Source organism: Madurella fahalii (genome assembly GCF_045866475.1).
Source record: "Madurella fahalii IFM 68171 DNA, scaffold_5, whole genome shotgun sequence".
Classification (NCBI taxonomy): Eukaryota; Fungi; Ascomycota; class Sordariomycetes; order Sordariales; genus Madurella; species Madurella fahalii.
In genome coordinates, this window is record NW_027263975.1 from 811,693 (window position 1) to 835,216 (window position 23,524).

General features: G+C 56.7%; 7 protein-coding genes and 1 non-coding gene across 8 annotated transcripts; 3 read left to right on the forward strand and 5 right to left on the reverse strand.

Annotated features, from left to right (window-relative positions):
• Positions 1-1,391: 1,391 nt before the first annotated feature.
• On the forward strand, positions 1,392-2,451 carry MFIFM68171_08795 (Nucleolar protein,Nop52-domain-containing protein; the record flags this gene model as incomplete). The annotated part of the gene is made up of 2 exons (XM_071064214.1): positions 1,392-1,443; positions 1,574-2,451. 2 exons carry the CDS (start codon positions 1,392-1,394, stop codon positions 2,449-2,451), a joined length of 930 nt encoding a protein of 309 aa, XP_070920315.1.
• A 337-nt stretch (positions 2,452-2,788) lies between these two features.
• LCB4 (sphinganine kinase lcb4) lies at positions 2,789-4,646 on the reverse strand (the record flags this gene model as incomplete). Its single annotated transcript, XM_071064215.1, has 4 exons — positions 2,789-3,157; positions 3,213-4,303; positions 4,370-4,423; positions 4,493-4,646. The coding sequence occupies 4 exons, from the start codon at positions 4,644-4,646 to the stop codon at positions 2,789-2,791; spliced, it is 1,668 nt and encodes a 555-aa protein (XP_070920316.1).
• Positions 4,647-5,426: 780 nt separating this feature from the next.
• MFIFM68171_08797 (SNARE-complex protein Syntaxin-18 N-terminal domain-containing protein) lies at positions 5,427-6,613 on the reverse strand (the record flags this gene model as incomplete). Its single annotated transcript, XM_071064216.1, has 3 exons — positions 5,427-5,667; positions 5,729-6,432; positions 6,500-6,613. The coding sequence occupies 3 exons, from the start codon at positions 6,611-6,613 to the stop codon at positions 5,427-5,429; spliced, it is 1,059 nt and encodes a 352-aa protein (XP_070920317.1).
• A 737-nt stretch (positions 6,614-7,350) lies between these two features.
• MFIFM68171_08798 (Quinidine resistance 1) lies at positions 7,351-9,000 on the forward strand (the record flags this gene model as incomplete). Its single annotated transcript, XM_071064217.1, has 1 exon — positions 7,351-9,000. The coding sequence occupies one exon, from the start codon at positions 7,351-7,353 to the stop codon at positions 8,998-9,000; it is 1,650 nt and encodes a 549-aa protein (XP_070920318.1).
• Positions 9,001-9,540: 540 nt separating this feature from the next.
• Positions 9,541-9,612, reverse strand: MFIFM68171_t159. Its single transcript has one exon. It is a non-coding gene; the product is annotated as a tRNA-Gly (tRNA).
• Positions 9,613-10,460: 848 nt separating this feature from the next.
• Positions 10,461-16,939, reverse strand: MFIFM68171_08799 (uncharacterized protein; the record flags this gene model as incomplete). The annotated part of the gene is made up of 4 exons (XM_071064218.1): positions 10,461-11,606; positions 11,679-11,755; positions 11,812-16,579; positions 16,790-16,939. 4 exons carry the CDS (start codon positions 16,937-16,939, stop codon positions 10,461-10,463), a joined length of 6,141 nt encoding a protein of 2,046 aa, XP_070920319.1.
• Positions 16,940-20,168: 3,229 nt separating this feature from the next.
• Positions 20,169-20,762, forward strand: MFIFM68171_08800 (uncharacterized protein; the record flags this gene model as incomplete). The annotated part of the gene is made up of 1 exon (XM_071064219.1): positions 20,169-20,762. The coding sequence occupies one exon, from the start codon at positions 20,169-20,171 to the stop codon at positions 20,760-20,762; it is 594 nt and encodes a 197-aa protein (XP_070920320.1).
• A 217-nt stretch (positions 20,763-20,979) lies between these two features.
• Positions 20,980-22,266, reverse strand: MFIFM68171_08801 (Alcohol dehydrogenase zinc-type; the record flags this gene model as incomplete). The annotated part of the gene is made up of 2 exons (XM_071064220.1): positions 20,980-21,702; positions 21,856-22,266. The coding sequence occupies 2 exons, from the start codon at positions 22,264-22,266 to the stop codon at positions 20,980-20,982; spliced, it is 1,134 nt and encodes a 377-aa protein (XP_070920321.1).
• Positions 22,267-23,524: the final 1,258 nt, after the last annotated feature.

The following is a 23,524-nucleotide window of genomic DNA, read 5'->3' on the forward strand; positions in this document are numbered from 1 at the left end:
GTTAAGTGACGTTGGCGCAGAGCTGAAGCAAGGATGGGATGATGGAATAACAATGGGATACTTGGGAAAGAAGGGAAATAGCTGGCTTTCTAGCAAGACAAGCAAGCAGGGAGCTCAAGTTTGTATGTACCCCATAGAGCAGTGGCTATGAGGCCAGTCCGCAACCGTCAGGGTGCATGTGAAGCCGGGCGTCGACCGAGTCACGCCGAGGCAACTTTTACTGGGAGCCAAAACGCCCTGAACTCTTGGATTACCAGACCACGCCCGGGGTAATTGCGGTTGTGGAACGTTCGACGGAGACGATCTGCTCCAACACAGCCTTGGGAAACCAACACTTGCATGTTCCATGTGTTCCACCGGCCCCAATAGAACCTCATGTGATTACCTGATGACAGCACCACGAGACGCGCGAAACTTTTGCTCCTCCAACACTGAACCACATACATTGCCTAGGAAGGCCTAGCAGCCTGGTCACCGGAGCTCAATGCCTTCCCGGATAGGTATAGCTTTACATAACCAGAACTCAAATCCTCTTGTCTTGATCCACAGCTCGACCGGCCGGCGCTGCCCAATGCAAGGTGCAGGATGCGGAGAGCACGGAGCCGGGGCCGACTTCTGAGACCGCAAAGAGATCCGACAGAACGAAGTGGAAGCAGCTCATCAGAAAAAATGGACTCAGTTCACTTTGCTTGATGGCATCAACCGTTGACGGCAGCTTCGGAGGCCGAGGTCATTGACCGTTAAGCAAAATGATGCAGCTGGCTTTAATTGACTTTACCCGGCTATTTGAGCCGGGTATACGTTACGTTAGCATGCGACTCTCAGCTGGTTCTGCTTCGGAGGGATCGTAAAACCCTGGACCGGCTCCCTGGTATCCTGTGTACGACTCTGAATGGAAGGTGCCTCCTATTGGTGCGCATTCGCAAAACTTGCCGCTAGGGGCTCGCCGGAGCACGCAACAGACTCACCCGGCACTTTATCTGAGTGAGTTTGAGTGGGCCCTCAAGGTGTTCCAGAAGCAGAGCAGGTCGCGAGGAGTGTAAACTCGCAGCGCCACAACTAGCTTTGGTATTCCAGTGCGCTTCAAGTGCGGCGGAAGCTGAGTAGTGTTGAGGCGGCCAATCAAAGCTGAGTTGGTCCGGGCTTTCCGCCTTGTCAATCAATCAGTGCATGCAACCGACACCTACCGACAGGGGAGATTTTCTGCCGGGCGGACAAGATTTCAGCAACATCTCTGCGCAGCAATCTCGTCCGGATCAAGCCCCTCACCAACGAACCATTCGTAACAATTCACAACGCTCCCATACCCGAGATCTCACCGACGAAATATACCAAACTCTTGCATCGGTTCCGTACAATCACCCCCAGCACCGAAAGAAAGAAGCACAAATATGACATCCCAAGAGAGGAGTATGCCTTTCATAAAGAACCTCGCCTCGAGCGGTCCGTGTGCCCCTCCTCCCTCCCTTTAGAGCTTCGATATATGTATATATATACATATATATATATATACAGGGAAAAAACAGGAGAAATAGAATTAACTAACGCGCATCCACCTCTAACCCCGAAACAGACCGCAAAATCCGCACCTCGGCCCTCGCCTCCCTCCACACCTTCCTCTCGGCGCGGCAGGTCGCCTCGGCCCTCACGCCGCTCGACGTGCTCAAGCTGTGGAAGGGCCTCTTCTACGCGCTGTGGATGTGCGACCGGCCGCTGCCGCAGCAGGCGCTGTGCGCCGAGCTGGCCGATCTCATCTACGTGCTTCCCACCTCCGAGGGCGGCCACGGCACCGCCACGGAGGAGGAGGCGGCGGCAGCGGCAGCGGCAGCGGCGGTGGTGACGACGTGGCTGCGGGGGTTCTGGGCCACCATGGCGCGCGAGTGGACGGGCATCGACGTGCTGCGCATGGACAAGTTCTTGCTGCTAGTCAGGCGGGTGGTGGGCGCCGCGTTCAAGTGGATGAGGAAGGAGGATGGCAGGCAAGGTGCGGGGGGAGGGAAAGGGGAAGGGAAAGACCGGTGGGATGGGAAGAAGGTGGATGCGGTGCTGGGGTTGCTAGGGGAGTGGCCGTTTGCGCTCGATGACGAGGCGCGGATAGAGCTGCACCTGCAGCAACAGCCGCAGGGCGCGGAGCGGGATGCGCTAATACCGCAGACGATACCGGTGGGGTTGAGGTTGCATGTATTGGATGTTTGGGTTGACGAGGCGGAGAAGGTGGGGTTGTTGGAGGACGGCGATGAGGAAGCGGCTAGGATCGTTCAGAGAATCTCGGACCTAGTGGATGCGCTTGAGCAGGCGACGACAAGGCCGGCTGTGCGCATCAGGTCGAAGGATTCGCTCTCTGACGAGCGTCTTCCGGGGAACAAGAAACCCCACAATGGCACACGGGAAGATCAGGACATGGAAGACGGCCTCGGGGATGGTGGGAGTTGGGACGGCTTCGAAGATTAGACAGAATCTCAATGCAATTCAGTGTCTAAGTATGTCTATTGCTCTCCTACTGGTCGAGCCTTTCCAACCCTGACTTGGTACTAACTGGCTCTTCGGCCGGCTAATTTGCAACGCAAAACAAGAGTAACGTACAAATCAATACTATACACGGAATATGCCGCGCCCGACGACCCAATGAGACTCGCCGAAGCTCCTGCAATCCGACTTCTCTTAACGCCATCCTTATCGGCTTACTTTCCAAAACTGTACAGCACAGTACATGGATGTTTCATAAGTGGGATATAGGCAAAGAGGCAGGGCAGACTGGCCCCTAGAGGGTCTCCTTATAGGACGGAAATCACGCCAGGAGCCTCTCGCTGGTGGTGACAGTATCCCAATTTCGTGGGCCAGGTGCCTCGAACACGCCCTTCTTGGAGAGAGTAAGGCCGAGCCCCTGGTGGACCTCGGCCTGGAATGGTTCAAAAGGAATTGCCTCGCCGTCGATGCTGATATAGCCGGTTCCCTGATTGCGAGGGGTGACGCGATACGCGGAAACCTTACGGTACGTTACGAGTGGGTTGTCGAAGAAGTGGCCGGACTCGACCGATAGCTGTAGCCCGATGGATTTCAGAGGTGGTATATCGCCGTCAATGGTGATTAGATCCATGAGGCCGTCGTTGGCAAGAGCGGCCGAGAAGAAGTTGGCGTCCGGTGCCATGTAGGCCATCTGAGCGCTCAGTCAGAGAAGGGTCAAGGGGAAGCGGAGAGAAGAGAGGACTTACATTGCCGCAATAGAAGCTACCGAGCTTGTCGTGGGAAACAGTTTCCCATCCGTCGGGCAGCTTGTCTAAGACGGTACCATACTTCAACGGCGGAAGACCCAGGCCATTGTCGCCGTCCACGGAATTGGACGCGGGCGACGACACGCGTGACTGCTCGTCGCTCACGTTGGGCTGTTGGCCGTTACGGTCGCGCGACTGGTCACGGCTGTCGGAGCTCTCGGAGCCGGCCTGAGCAAGCTTCTGCCGATAGTGCTTCTTCACGTCGTCCTTGTGGTCAATTTCGACCTTTACGGCAATATCGCAAGGATATGTCTTTTTCTGCAATACCAATTTCATGAAGCCGTAGGTGAAGCGGGTGGGCCCCATCCACCGTAGGTGCTCAGTCCCAAGGTCTACCTCGGCTATCATGCCCAAGGCCTGGCTGAGGAAGCTGACGGTCCGTTGGTTCCCGTGCGTGATACTGACCAAGTCTAACGGAGTGGGCACGCCCTTGACAATGGCTAAGGCCGCAAGGCTCGGCCGGTGAGTGCCATACAAGTTGCAGCTCATTGCGTTTCCAGAGCCACAGGGGATGTGGCACACGGCGATCTTGGACAGAGCACGGCGGGCGTCGGGGCGCCTGGCCAAGCCGTTGAACACTTCATGGGGCAATCCGTCTCCCGAGCATGGGATTGCGATGTCGTAGTCATCGATGTTCAGGTCTCGAGCCAGATCCACGACTTCGCCCGAGTAGGTGGTCGTCACGACGGTCATGGGCATGCGCGCCGCCTCAAAGATGGGTCTCGCCTGCTTCTCCCATATCATGTCGGCGCCACCAGGACCGGCATGCGGGTTGACAAGGACCCATGCGCGCTTGCGCCGAGCCGCGCTGCCGTATGAGCGTTCCAGAAGGCGCTCGACCCACAGCGCGACTCGGTCGCCAACACGGGCAGGCGTTTGCTCGACGGCACGCTCTGGGATGGCAAACTTGGCATTGCGGACGGCCAGATAGTCAGTGCTCTCCTGGTCGGCATAGTCGATCGTGAGCCGCCTGCGGTCGTCGGCGATCTCAGCCCAAAGGATGTTGTAGTAGGGGATACTGCCCTTGCTCGCTGGGTTTTGGGGGGAAGCGGTTAGTTGGGCAAAAACGGTCGCTTTGGTCCTTGCAACGCCCTCACCTCCTGGAGCCGGAATGCATAAGCATGAGCGACCGCGTTTGGCGGCAAACTGACCTGCGAATGGTCAGCGGCGATGGACACGAGCATCATCGGGCCAGGTCATTTCTGCAGCTCGAGACGTACCAGACAGGAGCAGGGCATCCTGGCCGAGGGTGAGTGTTACGCCCGGGGAGAGGGCGAGCACGTCGTCGGCGACATTGTGGACGGCATCAGCGCCGCTCTCGGGAGCCTGCGGCTGTCCCGGCTTGGCCGAGCCCGCAGGCGCGTCCGAGTTCATTTGTCGCGTGGTCAGCTGCAGCGGCCGACGGCTGCTGAGGATGTGATTCGCGCGTCGAGAAGCTGCATGTGACGGTGCGCGGCACCCAGGGCACCGAGCGGGCTAGAGTTGGAAATGTTGCTCACCAGGTGAGATGGGTTGGTGTGAAGATTCCGGTGCTCGATCTCGCGTATATCTGCTATGTATACGCCGTTCCGAACACCATAAACTGCTACCTAGCAACCTTGAACCCTGGTGGGCATCGGATGCAACGGAATGCTGCGGGGGTCTTGCCTGTTGTTCCTGACACTATTAACAAAGGAAAAAAAAAAAAAAAAAAAAAAAAAAAAAAAAAGGGCCGGCCCCTGACAACGTGCCAAATTTATCAAACAATCCGGCTCGCACTATTAAGATGAGACTTGCCCTACTCAAGCGCCAGAGACCGAGAGGCCACACCCGTCAGCATCAGCACCGGTCAGATGGCATATTTTTTAACGACCCGTAACAGGGAACTGTAAACGATTAGATTTGTATCGCCCATTGAACCTCTCAATGTGCGGTTTGTCTGCGCAGTAACGTTGCGTCGGAGTTCGCGCATCTTGGTCCCCACTGGTCTCTGCCCACTCAGCCCACAAGCTGGAAAGGCAATGTTTAAGATTCTACAATTAATCCACCGCCTGTCATATACTTGCTGGAAACAGGTCCTCTCTAATCAGGTCGTTCGGCAGCGGCTGTATCCGACGCTAATGCTGGCTTGCGTATTGTATAATTTGGCGTGAGGCAACTGTTGGGGATACGGCCTTATATGATGAAATCCCACAAGATCAGGATGGTGCAAAGCCATGCAGCAGCAAAGAAGGTGTAGCGAGCTGGGCTGGCTCTTCCGACGCTCTTTTTCAGTTCCTTGTTCCCTTTTCCGATGCCCTCCGTTGTCTCGAATGAGTCGGCAACCAATTGGTCAATGTGCGCCGATTGCGTGGCCAGGTTGCTGACGAGTAAGTTCTGGAGCTCGGCAATCTCGATGAGGGAGCTCTCGGCGGTCCTGCAGCACGGTTAGAGACGGCCACGACCATACTACAGCGTCTTGAGAGTGCAAAACTTGCCGGACTTTGTCCAGAGTGCTCTCGAGATGTTTGAGCATATCCTGGTTGCCCTTCTCAAACATCTGCACCTGGTCCTCGGTGAGGTTATCCGGCATTGGCCTCTTGTTCCCCTCTTCATCCGGTGGCAAGCCTATGCCGCTGGAACCCAGGCTTGGGGGAAGCTTAGCTGTGCTTAAGATGGTAGTTTCTTGGGCGGCTGTGGGCGGGACCCGGGCCTTCGCCAACACACTCCTATTCTTCTCCATCTCTCTGGTCAAACGCGTCTCCATCATGCGCTGCTGTGTCCGGGCCGCTTCCTGCAGACGTGTCCTCAGAAACCAGATCACGCTCTCCCGGTGCGCTCCTAGTTGACGCGCCGCAGCTTCAAGATTAGCCTGTTCGTTGCTCTTCTCCGAGCCGCCAGAGGCCCAGGAGCCCAAGACACCAAGGCCCCGCGACAAGCGCTTCCGGAGCAGCGCCGCCTCGGTGTTTTGCCGCAGCTGCTCGGCATCTTCGAGCGCACGGATGCGGGCATTGAGGTCGCGCAGCGTCATCTTTGCATTGGCATCAATCTCCTCCCGATCCCGGTCTGTAAGGTGGACGGGTTGTGGGGGGGCCGAGCGGGATGCGGGAGCGCGAAGGTGCGTTTTCCGCGGCGCAGCGGTCGAGAGGTATGCCTGGCGTAGATTGAGGAGCTCGCCATGTAAGCGTGCGACGAGGGAGTTCTAGGAAATACGAAAGCGTTAGCCCGGGATCGTCATGGCGAACAGGGACGACGAGAGCGAGACGTACTATCCGATAGGCTTCTTTGAGGAACTCGTCGGCCGTGTGTAAGCTGAAGGCCTTCGTCGAGGGAGCCTCATGGCTTTTCAAGAGTCCGTTGAATGACGCCGTTAGGTCGGCCATATCATAGGTCACATCAATCGCTGGCTAAGAGGTTCCGGCCCGCGAAGTGTTCTGGTCGGTCAAGGTCGAGGAAGACGTGGCTGATTGCCAATGACGACGGTGGTGTGTGGCTGCACTTGTGGCTAATGGTGGCAGTGGCTGGTGGCTGCTCCCCGGGGCTAATGTGTGGGAACCCGTCGGCCAAAGCTCCCCCGCCGTGTTTCTCAGTCGGCCTCCACTCTCGGGTTGTGACCTTCGGCAGCTGCTGTCCCGATTATGTCCGCCGGTCCCGTCAGAGAGGGTACAATGACGCTAATGCACTTTCTTCCCCCCAGGCATAGGACACGAGGTCGGTGTCGGCGCCGGCGCTAGCCGTCCAACACGCCGTTGGAGGGATACCTTATTCTTTTACAAGCCGCTGCCGATACCGCAATGCAGCCTCAGCCCCGTGATTCTTGTCATCCCCTGTCGCCTTCCACTTACTTCCGCCCGGGCTCGTGGAGGCACTGGGATAGTTCATTTTGTGTCCGGCTTATTTCCTACGCCTCCTAAGTTGGTTACGGGAATGGGAAGCTCAATGCTCTCTGCATGGCGCTTAACCCAGATTTGGCTCGCCGACAGCATGCAAGTCCGGGCTGGTCTCCTGGGCCCCGTGAATCGACCATGTCTTTATAATGTGGTCTTTGGCACATCCTGCCCTTCTCCTGCGCATCCAGCACAAATGCAATCCCGACTGGGATAGTCGACATTCCAACGTCATGGACCTTCCGGAATCCGTGCCGCGTGAGGCTCGCCATGCTAGCTCTGCTGAGTTGACCGAAAAGCCCCTTGTCGCTAGTACAAACTGCGAGGACAACTCTGAGGGCGCCGTGCTGTCAGCTGGTAACGGACCGTCTGGCGACGGCGCTGGCTCCGACCCCGAGTCTTCCGATGATCCTCTGGGCTACCCTGTGTACACCGTCTTCCCGAAACGAGCTAAGCGATGGATCATTGCCATGGCTGCCCTTGCGAGCTATGTTTCGCCCATGACAGCCACCATCTACTTCCCCGCTCTGAACCCGCTCGCAGCAGAGCTCGGAGTGTCAACCGGTCTCATCAACCTGACCTTAACGACGTACATGGTGTTTCAAGCCATCGCCCCTACACTCGTAGGCGACCTGGCTGATATGGCGGGAAGGAGGCCGGGCTTTATCGTTGCCTTCACCGTATACATATTTGCCAACCTTGGCCTCGCACTTCAGGGAAACTATGCCGCCCTCCTGGTGCTGCGCATGGCTCAGAGTGCGGGGAGCAGCGGGACCTTGTCCTTGTGCTTCGCTGTGGTCGCCGACGTCGTCGTGAGTGCCGAAAGGGGGACGTACATGGGCATCATCAGTGCCGCTATCAATGCTGGTCCCGCCCTGAGCCCCGTGCTCGGCGGCATTCTTGCCGAATACCTGGGTTGGAGGGCCATATTCTGGTTCTGCCTCATCTATGCCGCTGCGTGGCTTATACCTTACGCTCTGGCTGTGCCAGAGACTTGTAGAAACGTGGTGGGGAATGGTTCCGTACCGGCACGAGGATGGAATATGACCGCCATCGACTTTCTACGCTCGCGTCAACGACATCATCAGCGGACTGGCGCTGCTGATGACGCTCCCAAACACGAGCTCCGCTTCCCCAATCCTTTCAACACTCTAAGGGTAGTCTTTGAGAAGGATCTCTTCCTCCTTCTGCTCTACAGCACCCTGTTGTATTCGGTCTTCATTCTCATAACAGCGACTTTGTCCACCGAGTTGGCCGAGATCTACAGTCTCAATGACCTGCAAGTCGGGCTCTGTTATCTGCCATACGGCATCGGTTGTTGCATCGCTGGTGTGCTACAGGGCTACATTCTCGACCGCAACTACCGCAGGATAGCCCACAAGATTGGGTTCACCATTGACTACAAGCGCGGGGACGACCTGCGTGATTTCCCCATCGAGAAGGCTCGGATCGTACCCATTTATCCTATTTTGTGTGTCGGTGTTGCAGCTGTTCTCGGTTATGGCTGGGTTTTGCAGGCTGGCACGAACCTTGCCGGGCCATTGATCATGCTGTTCGTCATCGGCCTGTGTGTCACGGGCTCATTCGCCATGCTCCACACCCTTGTTGTTGACCTATATCCCGAAGCTCCGGCGACGGCTGTAGCTGCCAGCAACCTAGTACGCTGCATTTTCGGTGCCGGTGGCACAGCTGCCATTGACTCCATGCTCAAGGCGATGGGCAGGGGCTGGACTTACACCTTCTGGGGCCTTGTTCTAGTCGTCTGTTCGCCCACTCTCTGGGTTCTGACTACGCGCGGCCCCAAGTGGCGCGAAGAGAGACGGGTCCGGAAACTCAAAGTGAAAGAAAATGAAGTCGGCACGGGTACCCCGGAAGGCAATTGACGGCTGGTCATTGTTCATCAGACGCCCGCAGGCTCCCCCTCGCGAAGACAAAAAGCTAAATAACTGCGTCTAGTTAACCGTAGCCAAGTTCTATGGGATGAAAAATTCATGGCGAATACCAATGCCGGCTGTGGAGTTGTGAAAGAATGAAAATAATATAAAAATAAATAACTAGTTTTATACATATCGACCATTCCACACATATCGGCAGACAATGGAGGGACCTGGCTGGATAGCACAAGCGATCTCCGTGGGCATGGCTAAACGCCCGGTAAGTTCATGAGCAATATATAACACATAGTTGAAGGTTTCGACTTTGTTCTGTACCCTGTTGTATAGAGTACAGAGTGTGAAACTCGGGGACGAGCTGCAGATGATCACCGGTTCAAGTTGGGGAAAGGGACGGTATTATAGAGAGTGAGCGAGAGAGATAAGAGGAAGAAAGTAAGTGTATTGAGGGGTAGAGATGAGAGGGAGGAACGAGAGAAATACGGAGTCAAACGTAGAATATGGGCGAAAAAAAGGTACAGACATTAGCATTGCAGGAGCCGGGATTCTAACCCAGGTTTCCGCCTTGGGAGGGCGACGAGTTAACTACTACTCCACTCCAGCTTTACACACTTTGCCACGTGAAACTGTCTCTTTGGATTGCTAGAGTGTGAAGTTCTGCTGTTAGAATAGTGGGGGCTGGGGGGGGGGGGTTGCTTTGTTGACAGGGTCGGTCTGCTCCTCACGTGGTCACGACTAGACGGGGATGCGAGATTGAACATAGACGATATTGGCAATGGAGGCTAGCAAGTTAACGAAGAGAAATGAGAAGAGTAACAAAGGAATAACCACCATAGAGATACAAGTCGAGCTCGAGAGGTGCGTAAGAGGCCGTGTGGCGCGTATATACCTAAATACAGATCAAACGCAATACATTCTTGTTACACTCTTGTCGTATGTAATTCCTGTGAGCGGGCGGCAAAGGGTCGACAGAGCAAAAGTACGCGTCAAAGCCAACCCAACGAGCGGATAAAGAGTAAGAGTGAGTTCTTCCAAGCAGAGTCCAAAAGCACCATCAAACAGAGAGTGTACAACTGTACTAACCACGTCTGGCTGAGCTGGCTCGCCTGAGCACTGAATAAGACAGTAGCGACCTAGACTCCAAGGGGCATGGCAAATCTCGATCCGACAAAGCCGGCCTGAGCCAATTCCAATCTTCAGCGGAGTGACTATGCTGCCTGACCAAGCGCCGTGGTGATACAGGGAACATATAGATGTGTAAATGTCAGGGAGAAAACAGAAACCAAACAGTGCTTCCTCACCCCCCATGTATGCCGCCATCATTACTTGCTAGATATAACCAACCGAGATACAACAAAATACCAGGATATCCAACATTTCCTTCCCGCTCGTCACATGTTCATCTCATTATCGCCTCAAACATCACTCGTCACTCGTAAAGCGCACACTGCTCACCCGCCTCCCGTCAGCCGCTTCCACCACGAGCTCCTCGGGGTAGTGTCCATAAACATGGCAGAATTACGATGGCTGTCGCGACGTCCGTCGCTCCCGTCCGAGCCCGTCCGGCGTTCCCTCTCCCTCTCGCGCTCGCGCTCCCTCTCCTCCCTTCGCTTCCGCCGACGCCGGTCCTCGTCGTATTCTTCCGCGGTAAAGCCTGCTTCGGCGTACCGAGAGCGGCGCCTAGCCCTGCGGGCCTCGCGGCGCGCCTCCTCATCATCCACAACCTCCACCCCCGCCGGATGAGGATCCACCACCCCGTCCACGCCATTATCCACCGGCGGCGGGGGGGCATCCGAGTGCTCTTTGACCCACGACGACGTCCCCGAGTGCGGCCATGAGCCTGTGTTCTCTCGAGAGGTCCTCGGATAGACGAAATCGTCGACCGTATCGACCCTGCGCGCGGAGCGCCTCTCATTTCGCGACGCGGCCTCCTTGGCAGCGCGCCGGGCCTCCCGGCGACGGCGGCGCTCCTCGTCGTCTTCACGGACAGACTCGTCAGGGTATTGGCTGCCGCGGTGGCGGTCATGTCTGGCAGCGCGGCGGGCGTCGGCCTCGGCGTCAGCCGCCTCCTGTTCGGCTCGGCGCCTCCGGCGCTCAGCGCGCTCGGCTTCCTTTTGTTCTGCAGCGCGACGTTCCGCCTCTTCGCGCGCACGCTGAGCCCGCCTCTCGGCGCGACGAGCCTCCTTCTCTTCTTGGCGGCGCGCTTCGTCCTCTTCTTCTTGCCTCCTGCGCCGCTCACGGCGAACCTCGTCCTTGGCGCGACGAGCTTCCTCGGCGGCTCTATCTGCGGCAGCACGCTCCGCAGCTTCCTTCTCCACCCGGCGGGCCCGGCGGACGGCGCGCCGCGCTTCTCGCTCGGCGTCCGTTTCTTCTCCCCGTCTTCCGGTTTCGTCGTCTGTTGTGGCATATGTGGCGCGTCGGCGTGGTTCTGGGCGTGGCTCTGAGCGCGGCTCCGCCCGTGGGTTGAAGACGCCGCCGAAAATTGACGAGAAACTCGAGGGTTTTTTGGAGCTAGAGTTGGACCGTTTCAGAGGAGGACGCGAAGGTGTCGCGTCGGCCATTTCAACCATGACGATGTCATCGTCTTGCGAGTATTGCTGGTGAAGATTGTTGTTAGCGTTTTGGGTTGCTCGAGCTGCCGCTGTAGCGCCAAGTGGAAGTTCACTTACTGTTGGCCTTCGACGTTCTTGGCTGGGCATGGCATTTGCGGTACCGACCATGAAAACATCGTCATCGTCATCGGCGGCTATTGGGGGAAGAAGTTAGAGAGGACCTCTTTATCATGGAGAGCGCAGTTCTTACACTTCTTGCTACGCTTGCTACTAGATCTCGAGAGACCAAGGCCGATACCAGCCCCGATGCCGAGGACCTTGGCCGCCTTAGACGCCATTTCTTCGGGAAGAGGGCTCACATGGCCACCAGCCATATCGACTGAGTGCCTACGCGAGGTTGGTTTGCCGCTCGCGCCGTGGCGTTTCTCTCGAGTGGATGCGGAGCGCGATAAGGGTGGAGTGCTTGCGAACACACTCGTGAACCGCGCTGGTGGTTCTTTAGGTCGCATCTTCTCGGCCTTGTCGGAACCGGAGCCCTTGGACGATGACTTCTCGGCCTTCTCGCCTGAGGAGGTCTTCTTCTTGGAGCTGGACTCTTTCTCCGGTTTCGACTTAGTCGACGACTTCTTTGGGTCCTTGGCTGGAGCTACCGACCACGCCCCCCACGACGATGAGCCGTCGCGATTGACCTTTGGCCGCTCCTTTTTGGGCGAGCGCACTGTGGCCGGAGTCATCATGGGTGCGTCAGGCACAGCCGGCGGGGGAAAGGGGACGGGAGGTGGCGGCGGAATGTCGACGATGTCGGGGGATAATGAAGCCTTCTTGGCCTTCTTGCTGCTCTTCTTTCGTGGAGCCATATCGATGATATCTACGATCTCATCATCGTAGGCCCCACCACCGTTGTACTGCTCCTCGTCGATGGGGAAACTGCCGGGCAAGCCAGAGCGAGCGCTGCGCGGAACAGCACGAGAGCCGGGTGGTGGAGGCGGCGGGATAGGTGTGAACGCGTCAGTGTCGAAGACGGGCTCTTTGGTTTTGCTCTTGCTCTTTTTGGACCCGCTCTTCTTCTCGTCTTTTGATGGCGCAACAGGCACCGCAACGGGGGCCGGAGGCGGTGGTGGCGGTGGCGGCAGCGACTCAATCGGCGTGTCGTCGTAATGGTGGTCGTCGTCATCAATTACTTGAAAGGCGCGTAGGCGGTTCGCAATCCCACTGCCTCCGGCTTTCTTGGACTTCGTCTGCCTGACCGTTTCGGGGGACGGTGAGGATGCCGTCCACACCTCGGTGGCGGCAGCGCCAATCGTGCCGAAGGTGGCAGCTTCGAGAACCTTGGATGACTCAGCAGGTGTAATCTCCGGGCCAGGCGCTGTCTGGTGAGGGGCGTCCCATGGTTCAGGCTGATGTCGCAGCGAGCTCTTTTTGGACTTGGAGCTCGACTTCTTGGCGGCCCCCCAGAAACTGAACGGGTCGTCGGCTGCCAGCGCGGCGGTGGCGGCCGCGGCAGCAGGAGTCGGGGCCACATCCTTAGGCTTGTCGGCCAGTAACTCGTCGATTTCTTCCGCCGTAAGGTTTACGTCCTTGAAGTCATCGTCGTCAAGGCCGGCGCTCTTGTCCCTGTTCTCGTCTTCGTCCTTGCTTTTGCCTTTGCTCTTCTTGTTTTTGGCTTTCTTCGAAGATGACGCCACAGCCTCCTGCCGCTCGCGTTCGGCCTCCTCTTCAGCCTCGCGGATAGCCTTTTCTTCAGCCTCTCTGACGGCCAGCTCCTTCTCCAACTCCAGCTGTCCTTCTTGTTCCGCCTCCTCGGCTTCGTGTGCCGCCTTCTCCTCAGCTCGTTTCTTGATACTTGCCGTTAGGCGGTCGAACTTTTCCTGGTCGTTCTTGCTCAGCTTCTTCTTTTTCGCGCTGTTCTTCTTGACCGTTAGAGCTGCCAGCTCTTCCTCCTCCCTCGCCGCGTCGGCCTCCTCAGTCTCTGCCTTCTGCCGTTCCTCCTCTTCCCGCTGCAGCCGTTCCTCTTCATCCCGCTTGGCCTGCTCTTCGGCCTCTTGGTCTCTCCGCTCCTCTTCCTCCTTTTCGGCCTTCTCCTTCTCGATCTTTTCGAGTTCCGTCTTGCTCAATTTCGGCTCCTTGTCCTTCTTCTTTGAGCTGCCAGCCCATCCCCACCCCCAGATGTCGTCGTCGTCCTTCTCGTCCTTGGTCTCCTCAACTGCGTCAGGCTGCCCCTTCTCCTCTGGGATCTCCGATGGCGCGTTTTTGCCCTTTTTCTTTGTCGCTGCCAGACCCCATTTGTTGCCCACGGCTGCTTCCTCGATCGTGTCCTCTCTACTTTTCTTTGCCTTGTCCTGGCCTGCGTCCCATGAATTGAGGAAGTCGTCATTCTCTATCGAATCACCCTTGGCCGTCGATTCCTCCTTTTTGTCCAGGTCGATGAGATCCTTGCCCTTCTTGTTCTTTTTCCCAGCACCCCAGGTATCCCAGGCGTCACCACTCTCTTCAATTGGGGGTTGGTCTGACTGCAAGGCATCGTCCGCCTTGCTGTCATCAAGAAGACCTCCCTTCTTTTTCTTCTTGTCCTTCTTGGAGGTGCTAGAAGAGCCCCAGAAATCATCTTGCTTTGGCTCAGGTTCGGGCGCTACTGGTGGGTCTGCTTCCACAATCTTGCCTTTACCCTTTTTCTTCTTCTCCTTCTTGGACATACCGAAATCCCAGGAATCATCTTCCTCCTTTTTTTCAGGAACCGGCTCGGGTTCTTTTTCGGGCTCGGGCTCGGGCTCGAGCTCGGTGCCTTTCTTGCCCTTCTTCTTCTTGTCTTTTTTGGAGCTGTTGACGCCCCAGATATCCTCGTCCTTCTTTTCCGGCTCCGGCTCGGGCTTGGGCTCCGGTTCGGGTTCCGGTTCGGGCTCAGGTTCTTTAGGGGGTTCTGGATCCGGCTCTACCTTCCCCTTCTTCTTGTCTTTCTTCGTAAAACTGGTCATAAACCCCCAGAGATCATTGTCCTTCTTTGCCGGTTCAGGCTCAAGCTCAGGCTCGGGCTCTGGTTCGGGCTCTGGTTCGGGCTCAGCCTGAGGCTCGGGTTCGGGTTCGGGCTCTTTAGAGGGTTCTGGCTCCGGTTCGGTTTTCCCTTTCTTCTTCTTCTTGTCTTTCTTGGAAGCGGTGGAAAAGCCCCAGCTATCATCATTCCTCTGCTCCGGCGCCGGCTCTGGTTCGGGTTCCGGCTCTTTAGGAGGTTCGGGTTCGGGTTCGGGTGCGGGCTCGGATTCCACTTTTCCCTTCTTCTTCTTCTTCTCTTTCTTCGAAGTAGTAGCAGGGCCCCAGCTATCGTCAGCCTTTCGCGCGGGCTCTGGGGTCGGCTCCGGCTCCGGCTCCGGCTCCGGTTCCTTAGAAGGCTCTGGTTCGGGTTCAGGTACAGGTGCGGGTTCAGGCTCGGTCTTTCCTTTCTTCTTTTTCTTGTCCTTCTTGGTGGCCACCGCACCCCAGTTAAGATCGTCCGGCTTCTCTTCCGGCACGGCCTGGAACTCAGGTTCAGGGTCCTGTGTCTTTTCCACAACTGGCTCCGGTTCCTTTGGCAGATCGTCAGAAATATCAGCCTTACCTTTCTTCTTCTTGCTCTTCTTTGTGGTAGCGGTCCAATCAAACAGGTCGTCCGCGGCGTTATTTTTGGCTAGCTCAGAGTCTGCAGCGGGCTCAGGTTCAGCGGGCTTCTCCCCAGGCTTTGGCTCTTCGGGGGCTGCGGCTGAGGCCCCTTTTATCTTCTTGTTCACGCCCCAGAAGCTCCAAGGATCGCCTGCCGCTTCCGATTTCGACTCAGCTGGTTCGGCAGCCGCGTCCGCAGCCGGGGTAGGTTCGGGATCCACCTTAGTTACTGGCTCGGGGTCCGGATCTAAGGCGCCGGCTTTCTTCTTCTTTTTCTTTTCCTTCTTAGACAGCGTGAAGCCAAAATCTGCATCCTGGTCCTTCTTGTCGTCCTCGGTGGTTTTCGTTTCTTGCCTTATTCCTTCTGTCTCACCAACGGCGCCGAACGAAAAGCCGCTGTTGTTGTTCTTGGACTTACCAGTGCTCCAAGGATTATCGTCAATCGTGTCCTCGGCCTTTGCCTTATCATCTGTAGAGCTCTTTGAACTGCCAAAGACCCAGGAGGAGCCGCCCGTAATCCAACTAGTGCCCCAACCGCTGAACGGACTCGGTTTCCTGTCTTTAGTGCCAATGTCGGAAGTGGAATTTTCGTCCAATTTAATCTCGTCGAAACTAGCCCCACCTGATCCGGACCCGGCCGCAGACAGGCCAGCGTCGGTCGTCTTCTGCTCGTCTGGTGCGGGAGGGTCTGGGGCGGCCGGGGTAGCAGCGGCCGCAGCGGCGGCGGCGGCGGCGGCAGCTTTTGCCTTCTTCTTTTTTTTGTTGCTTGTGGTGTCGAGCCAGTCGTCCACAGCTTCCGTTTCGGTGGACTCCTTCTTATTCTCCCCTGTATCCGCCTCCTTTTCTTCTCCCTTCCCTATCCCATCGTCTTCCTTCTTAGGCCCCTCTTTCTTATCGTCGCCCCCATCGCCACCGTCCCCCCCAGTATTGTCGGCGTTTCCGTTTGGGGCGTTACCGCCGCTTCCGTCGCCATTGTTCACCTCGTCAGCGTCATCGGTAGGACCGTCCTTCCCTCCGCTACCGGCGTTGTTGCTATTGTTGTTTCCCTTGACTCCTTTCTTCTTCTTCTTCTGACCCGCCTGCCGAAATCCCTGCTCACTTGACAAGTCGACTCGGTGGTATGCACTCGGATCAGTAAGCAGGCCGTCCGTCCCATCTTTCGTACCGGGCCCGGACCCAGCAGGTACCCGGGCTACCGGAACGAGCTCTTTTGATTCCGCCCCGCGACTACGTGCATTGGCGCCACTGTCCGTCGGGTCACGGACCTCGGTCGACAGCGATTCCAAGTCTTCGTCGAGAGACAACGCGCGAGCCCATCTTGGGGAGACGTCCGATAAGATAAGAGTCGTTTTATTTGCTCGAGAACCATGGGTTCCGGGTTGCGGTCCCTGCGACGAGGCCGTCAGTGTAAGTCGAGGGAAGTGCACACCAGGATCGTGCGTGGACTTCGACCAAGATAGCTTGGATTGCAGGGTCTTCCGTGATCCGAGTCTCGAAATTGTTCTTGTGCACGCACAACGGATTGAAGCACATGTCTCCTTAGAGAGAGAACCTTGAAGGGAAATGGGAAAGAGGGTTTGGGGCTTCTCTATCCTTACCTCCAGCTTGTGGCACAGCTCTGTCCACGTCCGCGCAATGAAGCTCAGCCGGGTTCTCAAGACAGCAGCATCCCACAATGTTCTACATCCCTGATCCCGTCTAGGATCTAACCATGTTTCGCGGACCGTGAGAACGTCGGTTGCAGCCATACTGATAGTCGAAGGAATTGACGGTATGCCGGCCAGCAATTGTCACACACATGTGGTGCTGCGTCTGGCAGGCAAAGCCAGCGGACGCGATCGAGAAGGGCGATTGTGAGAGGGTGCGTCGAGTCGAGGCTGGTTGGGAGATGTGCCCGAGCACCACACACTGCCTGCCGTGCGTGCCGGTGCTCTATCGTGGGGTTGGATGCTAGAGGAGTGGTAAGATTTCCAAATCCCGATCGCTCTCACCAGAGTTTCCCCTTTTCGAGAAAGCCGCTACTTCGTGCTGTAAGAAGATTCGTCGCCCAGAGCAAAGGGCTGTGTGAACCGGGGCCAATCGGTAGGCGGGACTTGGACGAGACAGACCGACAGCACAGGGGGATTGGCGTGCTGTCCGGGCTGAGCGTGTCGTGCCACCACACCCTTCGTTGAGTCTTGTTCGAATTGCCCTCTGGCTCCAATAGCTCGCGGGCAAGGGCGAAAAAAAAAAAATTAAAAAAGAAGCAAAGACCAAGCCGTTGTGTGAGTGGCCGAGAGCCCAATCGTCAGAGAGGAGGCAGAGAAAGGCGGAGGTATCCCAACGAAGTATTCCTGCACGGCCGAGCGTACCCTGGCGTACTGTACCACAGCGCGGCACCTCCCTGCCGGGCTCCTGCAAGCACAACGGGGCGGCAGCAATGCAGGGATGCCGATGATCAGTGCTACCTGGACTCTTTTCCGCGTCCCGCGCCAGGCCTGTAATTGTGCGACAATAAAGACGGAATCAAATGCAAAGCACCTCTTGACTCGAGGGAGTCTCCTCATCCGACAATCTCAACCACCGGCAATGACATGCGGGGTAATTACCACTTTACTTTGCACACCTGCCATGAAGAAGATTATGGCGGATGGCTGGGGCCGAGCCGCTGTCATTGGCGGGTGTAAGGGACAGGGCGTTCGGATACAGTTAGCGCGTTTGAAGCCATCCCACTCCGGATGACAAGGCCCATTGCCCCAACTCTAACCAGTCCAAGTCCACCCGAGAGTCTCAGTTCCCGCTTTCTCGGGCGCAAGACTCGGTTAACTCATAAAGTTTTTCAGTTCCTCGGACGACGTGAAGGTATAATACGATTCATCTTCATCATGGGTGAGGTGAGCAGAACATGGACGTCCGCGATGCATAGATAAGTAAATCACCTCCGCTTATTGTACATGAGAAACGCGACGTTACCCCAGTGTGTCCTCGTGCACCTTGCTCCTTGTCTTGTGACCGGCTGCCTTTCAACATCCTTGGAGAAATACTACAAGAGGTTATGGCGGCTAGTCTGTGAAGAAGGGGGGGATGGAGTGGCCATCATAGTATGGCTAATCATACCCCTCATTCTCCGTAGGTGCTCGGTCATTGCTGTGGGGCACTTCGCGCCGGTTTTTATCCCTCTCCGGGTGATCAATTCAGATTGTAAGCGGACTTTCGCCCCGCGTGCCTGGGACAGACATTGGGCTCTGTCCCGGGCCGTCTATCGAGGTCCGTCAGACGTTTGTTATCCTTATTTACTGAGGGGCCCACTGCCACGAATGGAAGCCACCAACATTGACATGCAGCGCGATCTCGCGCAGGACGCTGGAGGCGCGACGGCTTTAGCGAATCATTTTTGACGCATCTCACACAGCCGGTACCACTCCGCCGTAGACTGGGCAGCCATGCGCCTCTAGCAAGGTGCCCGCGACCTTTAGGAGCCACCTTGGTGGGTAATTATGTGGCTGTCAACGTGATAGCTGTGGGGTTTTTGGCCCTGGAGCGACAAGGGCCTCGACGGGCATTTCGTCATCTGAACCGCGGGGCTGCAAAGGCGGACGATCCTCTACCGTTAGCTGGTGCAAACAGAGCCCATTGAACCGCCAAGTTTGTTTTCGAGTGGTTTCCGCATGCTGAACAGTTCCACACTCGAGGTCTGTCCGAGGGGCGGAAAGGCGTGTGTATCTTTCCCAACGTATCCTGCAAGGTGGGACCACCCGTCGCGACGTGCATCGGGCCTGGGGTCGCCAGGACCAATGTTCTGTCCAATGGTGAGATCCAGTGTCGTGGTAGCTGTCGAGGGACTTGTGGGTTCTTGAAGCGAGGGGCTGCTACCTCAGCAAAGCCCGATGCAGCCACCCATGCAGCATGGGGCGGTCGCGCCCGAATCGGGGGCTGGGAATGGTCTCCTAGTTGCATGCTTGCTCACCGCCGGATATCTAGCCCTTCAACTGGCCAACAGCATCCGAGAAAGTGGAATTCGGACGCCCGAAATTTTCTCTTTGGCACGTCGTTGGCTGCCCAATTCGCGTCTTTGTTGGCATTGGATCTTACCGCTGCAGCCTCGCTGCAGTCTCCGATGCCAGTGAAGTTCCATGAACCTTACCCTCTTCCGAGGCTGGGTGTTCCCATGCCAACCAGCAATCCAGCGCATGCCTACTTACATGACACGTGGACCGAACATCACGGACGGCTTGGTCTCTTCACTGAAGTGAGATAAGGCGCAAGGCTACTATGCCATCATTCCCATTGTCCACATCTCGCTTTGACAGCATCGACGATTTAAGCGGTGCCGTAAAGGGTAGATCCACCTCACTGCTGGAAAAAGTGAGCGGAACTTTGGAGAAGGGGGCCGGACAATTAAGAATCGCAGCTTGTTTCAGGCGGCTCCATGTGTCTCCGACATATTGATGTTGATTAGATGCAGTGTGTTTTGTCTGAGAACCCACGCGCGCGATGCCACCCTGGCGATTCGAGGGTCATGCAAGCTCAACAACCCGCGAATGCGCATGTATGGCACTACCTGCAGGCCGGGTCGCCATTGTCTTCTCTTCTCCGGTAAACCATTGGGAACTGTAATCCGACCGCGCGATTCAAAAATTCGAAGCCCTCGATCAAGATATGATGACGTGAGATCATTACCGCCCATTCTGGGACTGACTACTGCAGCTCTCTGCGGCGTAGAAGGCTTGAGACAAACACGAGGTACTAAGGGACCGCTGTTGCGACTGAAAGTGTACATAACCGAACCAGCGGCTCTTCGCATCTCGCAGCGTGGCGTCTTCTTTGACTACTGTGAATTTATTCGCCTATCAGCCGCACAGATAAAGAAGATACCCATTCGCAAAACGTCAGTTGATCCCTGCCAACTTCTTTACGGACCACACAGAATATTTACTCGTTCAGGAAGAGAACGATTACCACGCGCCAGAACGTTTGCTGCGGGATTGCGCTGTCCCAATGGCGCCGCCGCAGCCTTTCACCGTCATCACTCGAGTGCCGATCCCGGCGGTTCTCTCCCCGGCGACCGTCCTCGCAGCCCTGCAAACCTATGAAGCCCTCATCACCCCCAACCCTTACCTCGACCGATTCGAGCGACGGCCCGTCACGGCCGAGGAGGTGGTAAACGACCCGTTCTTCCTTGACAACGGCCACAAGCTGCAGGCCTTTGTCGTCTATGACCGTGTGCCCATCATCCCGGGTGTCGGTGCCTGGGCCTCGAAGGAAGTAGCCATCCCCTGCATCTTCCAAAGCTTCGAGCGCGGCGCGCGATGTCGGGGCCACGCCCAGGGAGGTGTCACGGTGCGAAGCAGTTATGAAGTGCGGCGGCGCGGGGAGATTAAGGAGGGTCCCGAGTTAGCGGCCGGCCCCGGGGACGGAGACTATGAGCTAGTCGACATCTCGAGCATCGAGTGCGGTGCCTTCGTGAAGCCGTTTGTCAAGCTGCGGTTTGAGAGCGGACACCAAGAGATTCTCCGCCGCCTTATCGACAACCTTATGCAGTCAGCAGGGTCAGGTAATGGCGTCGCATATGTTGGGAACACCGGCATATAGGCCAGTAGGTGGACAGACCCGGGCTTGTTTCGCGTGCTCCGCTTCTGAGATACCCATCAATTTGTAAGACGTTGTACGATTACCAGGAAGCCAGGCCCCGCGGATGACGACGTGTGGAACTTTGTTCGACGGAGGGCAGATTCTCTATCCAGTATTATCGCCGTCCCCACCATTGCCATCACCACCACCAGCACCGCTACCACCACCAAAACCCCAATCAAAGCGTATAAACCAACTTGGCCCCGCTCACCCGTTCCGCCTTCAACTCTCTCATCCCCACCAACGCCCCTTCCAAGCCCTTTCCACCACGATTCACCTCGGCTCTCACCGGCTTCACCTGCCCCGCCGCCAACAGCTCCCGACTCAACTCACCAAACATCTTCGCAAACTCAAAGTCCCCCGGCACAGCTGGCACCGCAAACCCAACATCAAACGCCTCCCCCAGCGCCGTGTACGCAAAGGTAAACCCGTTGTCCACCCGCTCATTCACCTCCTTGACCACCTCGTCCTCCACCCCAAACAGCGCGCGATACGAGCCGCCGCGGGCGCGGCTCAGACACCCGGCGCAGATGCGCGCCGAGTCGGGCGTGGCGATGCAGTCCCACGCCAGGGTTAGCGGCACGTCACCACCATTGCCGTCGCCATCGCCATCACCATCACCATCACCGCGGCTCCAGGCCCTGATATCGGCCACGACGGTGGGCGAGCGGTAGTCGAATGCCGCGTCGGCGCCAAGGGACTTGACGTACGCAAAGTTGGAAGGGGAGCAGATGGTGGCGACGCGGTAGCCCGACATCCTGGCGAATTGGATGCCGAGGAGGCCGGAGGCGGTGCTGCCGCCGTAGATTAGGATTTGAGGGGACTTGGGGGTCAGAGGGGGAGGGGAGGAGGATCCCGGGACTGGGAGGGCGAGTTTGAGAGCTTGGTAGAGGCCTTGGCCCTGTTTTGGTGGGGAAAAGGGGAGTGAAGGTGGTTAGTTTGTCTGTTTTGTTTTGTTTTGTTTGAGGTCGGGGTAAAGGGGCTTAAGGTATGGGAGGTGGGTTCCGGGGGGTTGGGGGGAGGGGGGGGGGAGAAAAGAAACAAAGAGACTTACGACGGTAATTATGCCCACTCCCAGCGTCGCCGCCTGCTCGTCGCTCAGGTTATCGGGGATCTTGATCGCCACGTCCCCTTTGACCATGATGAATTCGGCAAACGTCCCGTCCTCGTGCTGTGTTTGGTTCGACCCGTGAGCGGGGCCACAGATGCGGTCGCCCTTAGAGAACTGCTTGGTGACTTTGCTCCCGACCTGCTCGACGACGCCGGCATAGTCGCACCCGACGCGAGCTCCAACGTTCCCATCCATTGGCATGTCCACATGCTTCCAGTCGGTTGGGTTGACAGCCACGGCCGTCGTGCGGACGAGGATGTAATCGTCACGGAGCTTGGGCAGGGGCACGGTCTTGACCTCGGCCGTGCCGGGCTTGGTTATGACGACAGCTTTGATCTCGGATGGCAGGGCCATAATGGTTGAGGTTATGGTGCTTTCTGCTGGCGGGAGGAAGTACGTGTATCAAGAAGGAGATGAGGAGCTCCTGAACGATTATACTCAGGAGTGATAGCCGGGAAGGATGAATTCTAGGTGGTAGGTTGGTGGATATATATCGAGGCGAATTAGTAATGGAACTTCTCGCTACGTCGATAGGAGTACAGCCACGCCATCCTGCGGCCAGGTATCGTTAAGCACACAGTAGTGGCATTACGGAACCCTAATTGTTTTCTCGCTAACCTGTTTCCCCTTCCTGCACGGTACCGGCGCATGCCTCAGCACAGACGGTCCCGTCAAGGCCGTGGGTCTCGCGTATTCCATTCCACACTCCGATCCCAGCAGGACGTACCTAAACTGGTCACATTCGGGCAAGGAGAATCTTCGAGACCGAGGTGAGCTGGTGAATTAATAATATGCTCACATCGATATACGCAAACGTAGGGAACTTCAGTTCGGTTGTTGGGGTTGTGCTCAGCGGAGCGAGCGTATAGAAGAGCGGACCCGTGGGCTCGCTTCCCAGCCCGGGCAATACAGCCGGAAAGGCTACCTTAGGGTGCACGACTAGGACTGAGTAAATCTGCAAGGGTTCCGCGGTGCTGCCCTTCTGGATCCAACATGGAACGGGGCTTCTTGTGCAATCCTTTGCTTTCCGGGGATACACCGCCCGGAGTTAGGGGTTCCTCCGAAAACAAGACTACGCGAAGATGATATCTGAAGGAGTCGGAGATACCATGTTCACATGGCAAACTCTCTCATTCTGGTAGCAGCGGAGATCACGTTCCTCTCTAAATGCATCAGTAGAATAAACGACCCAATGTTGACTGGTATCTATAAGCGAGGACAATCCGGTCTAAGAAAACCAAAACCCTAGTATATAGCCCTCCGTGTTACCACCCTTTCCTTGACTGGCCAGTCGTCCATCACCTCTCATCTATTTCATCAGGGTTGGACATATCCAATATGGAATCATCAACGTCATGAACAGCCTTGTGTAAACGATGCAGGGCATAGCCGGACTTAACGGGGGATGGAGGCCAAGCGAAACAAATACAAGAAAAAAAAAAAAAAAAACCAAAAAAACAAACCCAAAAACAGCGGCTATGGATCAGCCTTCGTTCCATTCAAAAAGGGGCAAATCCCTGCCTGACCGAGTGCGCCGGTATAACCAAATAGATTCCCTTACAGAGGCGCGTAGAGAATAGAGAAAGAGGCTTGAGAGAAAGAGGCCAAAGAA